Here is a 9,467-nt window from a genome sequence, read left to right on the forward strand (position 1 = left end):
AAGCACCTCAAGACTAGGAGGCTTAGAGAAACAGAAGAGGTACTGCATCTGTGTATTTCTGAAGCACAGCTGAGAATCAACCTGAACAAAAGTACCCAGGCGATGGATTCAACAACAGAAGGTTTAGACATATCAGCTAGGGAAGGGCAAGCAGCCTTGATTTTTATTTATTTTTTTTTTTTTTACACTGCAGACTTTGCTTAAACCTAGTTCTTAAAGCATCCAAATAGCATCTGAGTTAATGTTTTGAGTTCTCCTCCTGCAGTGTTATTTCTTGGCCCTTAAACTCTAACATGCCCTATACCTTTAGTGGGATTACTCGGTTGCTTTCCATGCAGCCGTGTACACTAGCTGCCAGATGTTATCTGAAATTTGTAGCTGCCCAAACTACAGCATAACCAGCACACAAAAATAAATATTAAGGCAATACAGCACCTTGATCTTCTAAACTAATGCAGCATTTGGAAGCATTGGGAGTGTATGTATTCACCTGTTTTACCTTAGCTCCCAATTTCTCTTTGTGTACATTCCAGCAGGCTTCACACTGCAAACAAGTTTGTCAGCCTCTATTTTGCTTAGTGTTACAATAGCTACTGGGAAGAGAGATCTAGCTTTATACGTACTCTTGCATAAGTTTTGGACCGGAGAACTGGTCCGAGAATTGGACGGACTCAATCTTGTCAGCATAGTGTGTGAGGAAATGTATCATCTAAAAGAGAAACTGTGGTTAGTTTTTCCCAACACCGATCCATCTGCAGCCTACCCACTCCATATGGGTTTGCCAAAGAGTCCATATATCACTTAGAAAATTGCTGTGCTCAGCTTGCCACAATGACTCTGTAATTTAAACTGTCAAATTTTTTTTAGCTTTTGATAGAATGGGCTTCAATGCATGGAATTAATGTGAGCAACTCAGATACTATATAACTCTCATTTGGGATTTTCCAGTTCATTTGATAACATGTTAACCCTGAGGACCTGCAGACATACCATCAACACCCTCCTTCGAACTGGCCATTGAAGCTAACTTCCAGGCTCTGAAAGGCAGTTTTAAGTCTGCAGTTCATGTTAGACTAACAGTTGCTATGTAAAAGGAATAAACGTGAGAATAACATCCTTCTTCCAGCCCTTACGCTTCCTTAGGGTGTTGACTTCTCTAGATCTCACTAGGGCTATTTGGCTCTCCTGTTGTGATATTTACAGGAGATAAAGATTAGAACTTTTTTGCATAGGCTGCAGGTGCCAGGGTTACCAAGGAAGATTTGTACTAATTCATTCAATATTACCTTAGCGTCCATCATTCCCTCTGTGACCTCCCCCATCTCTGACAAGATAGCCAGCGAATCTGGAAGCCCGTATTTTGCACCAGACTTAGGCTTATCACTGCAGAACTCACTCTGTTTCAAAGAGAACAAAGGGAAAGAAATAAAAACAGAGGCTTCTAAGTATCTTATCAGACTGAACTGATACAGCACAGTGGTACCCCTAAAAGTACCTGAAAAGAAACAATAAAAAATACACTCGGTCACCCAGTCTGGCTGGGGACATTCAGTATCAATAGTCTTTAAGTTAGTATTTCCCTTCAATAGTCAGTACTTTAAGGAAAAAGATAAAATGGTTCTAATACATCCATGCTGGAATGCTCAAAGTGGATTAAGGCATTTTGCTTGCATTGTTTCATAACAGAAAAAAAACAACTGGCATCCTACCAACCTACACTTCAGACCTGTTACTTGAGACAAGTTATGAGAGAAAAGATTTGCAAACCACTGCTTGTTATCACTGGATTCTTTCTAAGCTTCAGGGCTTGAATATATGGAAAGTTTTAACTTTGGATCACATAAAAGCAGAGGACTTAGACCCAAACTTTCCACGTCACATATCACTAATTAAGTTTACTTTTCAATCCTTGAAAAAGTCATTAGTACAAATTAAATGAGGTGAAGTGACACTGGTGTGTATCCTGACAATATACTTCAGCCTTCTCTTAAATGAGCTATACACCAAAAGGAAGATATAAGCTGCCTTCAATTGTCTCTTTTCTTGCAGTTCTGACAGCAGCTGGCTAGAACTTCAGATGTTTGATGGCATTAGACTTTCATCCATCAGACAAAAATGTCTTTTTCCCACACACTAATTCCAACAGGTCAGTCACAAGTTTTCAGCTGTTCCCAAGAAAATAAGCAATCTACAGACTAGAGGTTCTTATATGCTATTATTTATCATGTTAGTATTCCCAGCGTGAACATACATACCAAGTCCTGCATCTCCTTCTGAAGTCGCACCAGTGCTTTTCTCGTTCCAACAGCAAACACATAAGTGTCCATATCTTCATCATTCATTGTTACTTTTATTTGCTGTGGGACAGAATGTTATTAGCCCTCATCAGATGTATACGATGTACTCTGCCTTCAGACTACTGACCAAATATGACTTCAATGTTTGTCTGACACTTTGATTCATAAGAAGAAAGACTAATCGAGGCTATACACAGCTAAGATAAAGGTTATTGATTTAAAGCTTCTCAGTGTGTCTTAAGGTAAGGTAGCTTTTTAATTATATTGAGTACTCAATTCAGTATTCTGGTATAATGCTATAGTGTAATGACGGTGACTAGAACAGAGTTGTAAGACTCACTTGCACTGCAGCTATCCATTGCTTACGAGCAACTGCCCACATCTAAATTAAATATTTTTAATAGATACAAGTAAATACAATTATAGATACATGGAAAGAGTATTCACTGTGCACACAGCCACTGTTCTTCCAAAGGTAGCCTCTCTTAGTATTTATGCAGTTAGAGATTACCCTCATATCTAAGAGCAAGGGGCAAGGCAAAAAAGTAACATTACAAGATACAATATCCAGGCCAGCATACACAGTAAGCAGCTCTGTTCAGCCTGCCTGAACAGACTGAAGAACAATCATTAAGGATTTCAGATTGTAAAACCACTTTTTATCAAGATGAGGTCTTGAAGCATGACAGACTGTTCACAAAACCACTCAAACAATAAAACCCATAGATAAAACAATTTCCAGTTATCAGCAGTGTACGTTTCACAGGCAGAAAAGAAATACGAATTATTCTTTCAGATTGTTTCAACAGTTACTGAACTGGAAGATAGGGAATACTATAGAAAGACTCCTGGCAGTTCACTCGTGTGTCATGAGAACAATCAAAAGCAGCAGAGCAGAACCGAAGGAATGCAACAATTTATCACAGCTAATCTAAAGGGCTGAGTACATACCACTTGGTCAGAAGCTGGCCTCATCATACGCGCAAGAACGTTCAGTAGGTCTTGTCTCTTGAGAAACTAAAAACACAAGTTTGTAAACAAAGATAGCTGAATATACCTAGAATGCAGTACTTCATTGGCAGATAGCAGTGGGGCTTAAGGAAAAACAGGACAGTTATAAGTAGAAGTTTTTCAGAGAATAATTTAACTTTGAAGGGCCCTTTGGAAGTCACCTATGCTGCTCAAAAGCAGACCTGCTTTCTGCATTAGATGAGTTTCTCAGGGCCTTGTTCCCTCAAGTTAGGAGCTGAACCAGCGTGTGGGGCTGTCCCATCCCACGTGCAGGACTTTGTATTTGTCTTTGTTGTACTTCCTTGGAATCCTCTTGGTTCATTCCTCCAATAAGCTAAAGTCCCTCTAAATGGCAGATGGGCTCTTCAGCCTACAGTTACCTCTGTTTACACTATACTTCTGGTTTCTATACTCTTTCTGTAAGCGTTCACTCTCACCTACTTGGGTGGGCAGAATACAGGCCTGTACGGATCTTTAGTCCGACCAGTCTTCCCTTCATGCGTGCACATTCAGTACCCTGTATCTGAATGTGGGCAAAAAAGTCAAGCTGAGACTCCCTGTTGCTCGCACTGGAATGGAAAAGCCTCTAGAACCTGAAAACTGGTGACAGTAAACAGTACTACAAACTGCCTCTTCCTTACCTTTAGCTGGATGAGCATTCCTTCACAGCACACCCTTCCAGAGCACCACAAGTTATATATGTGTTCATTTTCTTGATTTAGTTTCCCAGTGCTTGTAGCTTCTTTATTAGTACCATCATCCCCTGAAGGAAACAACAGTGAAAGAGAACTACAATCTAAAAATCACAAGTTTAAACACCGAAGTTCAGCAGTAGGCTTAGAACTCAGTTGTTGCTGGATTACTTCAGTATCACCATGATGTTTCTGAATAATTTATATAACACCACTATAACCTAATTTCAGCACTGTGAGACTGGCACACTAATTGTCTACACACACAGCCGTCATTAGTACTACCAGGCATCTGCATAGAAAAGGTTACTCTTCTCTATAGCCTACATACCAGTTTAAAACCCACATTATTCAAATAAACTAACAATGGATCCTAGTCATTATGGAACTCACCAACAAGAGCAAAGTTACTTTCTAGCAGCTCCCTGTGAGTATTGAACCATGCATGAGCCAGACGGTTGTTTTTGTTCTTCCCAATGATGTAATTCATGATGTAAGCAAGAAGACCCGTTACCATCAGGATCTCCATGTAGTAACTCTCCCAGCTGTTTTGAAGGTGAGCAGGGACCTATGGTAAGTGAATGGAGACTGTCCTTTACATATTGAATGAACACATTCCATATACACAAACAATTTGGAAAACACAGAGTACTGGAGAAGCTTCACAAAGGCGACAGGACAGAGCTAAGCCTACATAATGCTTTTGGCTCTACTGGGACATGGTAATCATGCAGGAAACAACTGATAATAGCATTGCCAAAATACATGGCTAATACAAACAAAATACTTCTCTCTTCCAAGTGAGCCTGTGCTAGCATGTATCCCTCAAGAGTAGTCAACAGCCCAGCATTGCAGCCACTGATTATTTGAGCTCGATGCCCTGCCCATCACAGCATTATCAGCTAGATTGCAACAGAAGTTACATGATAAAGCAATACCCAATGTCCAGGAGCATTTTCAGGATGCCACCAAGAGCCACAGGCTGCATGGGGGAACAGGGAAGCCATCTTTAGAGATTAACTAGCCATTCTGCTATGGGGTATCACCCTTGAGTAATAAAAGTCCCCAAACCTTAATTTTCACTACCCAGGTCAGCCATAATACTTAAAAAGAGATCTTGGGGTGTCCTGGTTTCAGCTGGGATAGAGTTAACTGTCTTCCTAGTAGCTGGTACAGTGCTATGTTTTGAGTTCAGTATGCGAAGAATGTTGATAACACTGATGTTTTCAGTTGTTGCTCAGTAGTGTTTACACTAAAGTCAAGGATTTTTCAGCTTCTCATGCCCAGGCAGTGAGAAAGCTGGAGGGGCACAAGAAGTTGGCACAGGACACAGCCAGGGCACCTGACCCAAAATGGCCAACGGTGTATTCCATACCATGGGATGTCACATCTAGTATAGGAACTGGGAAGTGGTGGCAGGGAATCGCCGCTCGGGGACTAGCTGGGTGTCGGTCGGCGGGTGGTGAGCAATTGCCCTGCGCATCATTTGTACATTCCAATCTTTTTATTACTATTGTTGTCATTTTATTAGTGTTATCATTATTAGTTTCTTCTTTTCTGTTCTATTAAACCATTCTTATCTCAACCCACGAGTTTTACTTTTTTTTTCCCAATTTTCCACCCCCATCCCACTGGATGGGGGTAGTGAGTGAGCAGCTGCGTGGTGCTTAGTTGCTGGCTGGGGTTAAACCACAACATAGGGATAATAAAAATGCAGGCCTCAAGCACATGATCATTCTGTAAAAGACTCTCTTGGGAGGCAACAAGAAGGTGATACAGGGTGGACAGAAAGACTGGCTTCAAAAACAATCAGAGGAGTCAATTTCTAATCTGAAAGTTTAGCCATAGACAAAAATACATTATGTTTATTGTAAGCATACTGTCATTGCAACCTCTTCTTTATGTGTTGACAAAGCACCCAGACATTCTGGGATGTATGTTTTTTTTCTCTCGATTAAATGAAGGTCATCACTCTAGCTCCTCTACTTCTCCCCCATAGTCATATGGGTAAAAGAAGCTAAGTCATAAAATGCTTTGGTCAAAACTAAGTTTCAAAAGGACTGTTTTAATGAAGAATGTCCTGATCTATACTCCAATCCCAATTCTCAGTTTGAATACAGAATACAGCATTGATCCAAGGATGGGAGTCCTAGCAGCTTAAAATAAGAGATCAACAGACCAAAGGCACCTGCCCTGGAAGTTTTACTTCAAGACTTGCTATTTAGAGTAGCAAACACCAATGCAGAAGAGCATGGAATTGGGACCTGGCACACCTGGATCGTATTCTGCTGCTATCCTGTTGCGTTATTTCAGGTATTTCTCGTCTCCACACTTCGTCACATTTCTGCACCGTCTCTTGTTAATTCAAATACCAAATTCTTTAGGACAGATTCTCTTTTATGTATACTTTTTTACACTAATGACATTATTGGCATACCACCTTAAAAAAATAAAGTGATGAAACACCAAGTAGAAAGCAGATCAACATTTATACCTACATTAACTATTGTTATGGGGTCTTTGTTTTTGCTATGAGATGCATCAGGTTTCTCTTCATAGCCTTCAAACTCCTCATCATCATACGGTTCACTCTCGGTATCACCTTCCTAAAGGACAGAATCACAAACAGCATGAAAATCCAAAGCCTGGTGAGCAAAATCCAAAAAAGATTGGATCCAAAATCCAAAAAAGATAAGGTGAGAAAGAAAGGTGTAGAGATACTATTAGGAAACACATAGAGAAAGGAGATGAGGCATTACCTGTGCATCTGCATCATCAAAGTCTTCCTGGTTCTCATCCTGACCTTCAAGCTCTATAGTGGCTTCTTCTTCGTCGTCTTCTGTAGTGATGATCCTCTGAGGAGACTCCGTGACTGCATCTTCATTAACATCTTCAAATTCAGCAAAGTCATTATCATCATATTCCATAATGTCATCTCCATCCTCAAATTCATCATACTTTGCCAAAGAAAAACCCCACGGGATGAACAGGACAGCAATAAAAATATACAAATTCTTCATTTTCACTAAAAAAAAAAAACCAAAAATCAAACATTGAAAAAAATCCTTATCGATTCTGTTACATCACACCTCCAGGAATGCCCAACTTCCATAAACAATTTAAAAATCCTATCAGGGTCAGACCAGAGAGAGAAATAAACCTCTGCCTGATCTTGCCATTTCTGTATAAAGAAAGTGAATACTCTTACAAGAAAAAATAACTTTGAAGGTAAAGTTCTAGACTTTCTTGCTTGTAGCAGGAGCAGCTGACGCAGCAGCAAGTTCACATCTGGCCAAGGTGTTCAAATGAGCAAGTTCTGCAAGCAGAGATGTTCCACTATAAAACTGACTCTCCAATAGCATCTCTCAGTCAGTCAGGACTGCCAGCTCATTTCAAAGACCACACACTGTGCCTACAGTTGTTATTAATTAGCAATTAGACACAGTCAGATCAATGAATGTGTAACAACGACAGGAAATCTTAAAATGCACTTAATTCATTTACTTTAAACAGCAATGCTCTGATACCCTCTGCTAGTTTAAAAGTGCTCATCTTTGATTTTCTAGACTGCATGCTTGGAATCAGGTCCCACAGCAGCCCAGCACCATTTCTGTTTAAAGATAGAGACCTTTTGTTGTAACCGCTACCAAAAAAAGCGGGAAGAGGACAGATATTGCACTAGTCCCCAAAACAACAAAGTAAACTGGGGCTCATGAGACCAAAGCTCTCTCCCCAGATCTCCCAGAAACCTGCAGAGAGTTTTTCAGTTCCCCTTTTTTTTCCCCCCTCAGCTTCCTACATCTTTTCAGCTTCATCTCGGAACAGTCCCAGTCTCCCACTCAGATTGCGGGGACCATCAGCAAGGTCCAAACTAAGAGCCTGAAAAGGCAGTAATAAACCTAACGGCTGCGTTTCACAGACAGCTACAGAGGAATGCCTGCATCAGACTTGGCAGTAAGACTCATTTTACTCCTTCCCGCAACCAGATCTGAGTGAGAATTTGAATGTTAATGAGACTGTTCTCTTAAAAACTTGAAATAGAAACGATTTGTTTCTAAATTAGACCAGCGCTCCTCTGAGTACCACATGCAGGGAACCCGCTGCTACGAATGACAAGGACAGCTAAAATAAACGCCTTTGTCAAACACTTCTCATTCTAGCAAAAACCCGAACAGAACATGTTCACAGGAACATTAACCCAGATGGAAAGTACAGCAAAACAGCGCCCAGGAATTTCGCACGTTGTTTGGGTACGTTACAACTTTATGTGAATTTAAACAGAAAAACAAAATGCTATTTACATATGACACAATTTGCATTGAGGTTAAAAGCACCAGGACAACGGAACCACCTGCTCAACCACACCCCAACAGTTTCACAATAACAATTTTGAGATTATTCGAGTATATCCACTTTCAAAACACCCCACAACTCTCACAAAGCCTCACGCCAAATAAACTTCTGCAGCTGATGCCAAAGAAACAGCTGAACTAGAGACGGGTGAAAACCAGAACACGCTCCTAACCCGGCCGTCTCCGTCACAAGACGGAACGGGTTCTAAGTACAAACGACTCCACCAAGCAGAATAGGCTTTGGCAGGCCCTCCACGATCCACATGCCGCCGACTTTCCCTTGCAAGAGGAGCCGGTTTCCTCCACCGCTCTCCGTACAGGCGAGAGGGAACGGAGCGGGCGCCCCCGCCGTCACACCCCCCCCCCCCCCCACACACCATCCCCACCAACAGCCTAAAGCACGGACGCCCACCGCAGGTGCTGCTCGGCGGCCGTACCACGGATCCCCTGGCTCCTTGCAGGGACACAAGTCAAGGTTAGCGAGGCTAAAATTAGCTCCGTGTGGTCCCACCACCACCACCACGGCCCCGGCCCGGGGGGTCCTTCCCCTCCCCCGGGCCGACTCCCCACAGCCCTGCCCCACACGCCCGGCTCCCCCTTCCCACTCTCACCCCCAGAAGGGTCCCATACCCCCCCGGCCCGACTCCCAGCTTCTCCCGCCCCCGCGGGACACAGCACAGACCCCCTCCACGCCCGGTGACCTCGGGGCCAGGCCGCCCCTCCCGGGGGCGCTACGGGGCCGAGGGCGGCCGGCAACGGAGGGTGGGAAAGGGGAGAGGGCGAGGTTTTCCCGGACGGACGGACAGCCGGCCCCCGGGGGAGGCGGGAGAGGGGTGCCCCATCCCCGGCAGGGCGCGGGGCAGCCGTCGCGGGGGAACGTGGGGAGCAGAGACCCGGCCCGGGGCCGCGTTACCTGAGTCACGCGGCGGCGGTGCCGCTTAAGGCCCGGCCCTCGGCCTCCGTTCAGCGCCCGCCGCGGCCGCAAACGGCGCAGCCTGCGTGCTTTGCGTAGCGGGGAGCATGCGCACTGCGGGCTGCCCGCCGCGGCCGCCCGGGCTGCGTGGGCGCAGGTGTGCGTGGGTATACACGCGTGAGCGGTGGGAAGGAGAACCCGC

At 43.7% G+C, this 9,467-nt stretch overlaps 1 protein-coding gene across 7 annotated transcripts in view; it reads right to left on the reverse strand.

Moving 5' to 3' along the window:
- CCDC47 (coiled-coil domain containing 47) overlaps positions 1-9,384 on the reverse strand; it is a 13,120-nt gene extending 3,736 nt beyond the window's left edge. For 6 of the 7 annotated variants that reach the window (XR_007506065.1, XR_007506064.1, XR_007506061.1 and 3 more), the window contains exons 1-9: positions 9,266-9,384; positions 6,760-7,025; positions 6,499-6,606; positions 4,394-4,568; positions 3,950-4,071; positions 3,249-3,314; positions 2,256-2,357; positions 1,287-1,397; positions 624-709 (exon numbers count right to left, since the gene is read on the reverse strand). Coding sequence is in view for 2 of the 7 variants with exons in the window: in XM_049800876.1 (XP_049656833.1) it covers positions 624-709; positions 1,287-1,397; positions 2,256-2,357; positions 3,249-3,314; positions 3,950-4,071; positions 4,394-4,568; positions 6,499-6,606; positions 6,760-7,020 (1,031 nt within the window). In the remaining 5 variants the exon portion in view is untranslated. Of the gene's footprint in view, positions 1-623; positions 710-1,286; positions 1,398-2,255; positions 2,358-3,248; positions 3,315-3,949; positions 4,072-4,393; positions 4,569-6,498; positions 6,607-6,759; positions 7,026-7,208; positions 7,640-9,265 lie in introns of those variants that run through there. The other variant, XM_049800877.1, reaches the window with a different exon arrangement.
- Positions 9,385-9,467: the final 83 nt, after the last annotated feature.

The sequence above is a fragment of the Accipiter gentilis genome, chromosome 5, assembly GCF_929443795.1.
Source record: "Accipiter gentilis chromosome 5, bAccGen1.1, whole genome shotgun sequence".
NCBI lineage: Eukaryota > Metazoa > Chordata > Aves > Accipitriformes > Accipitridae > Astur > Astur gentilis.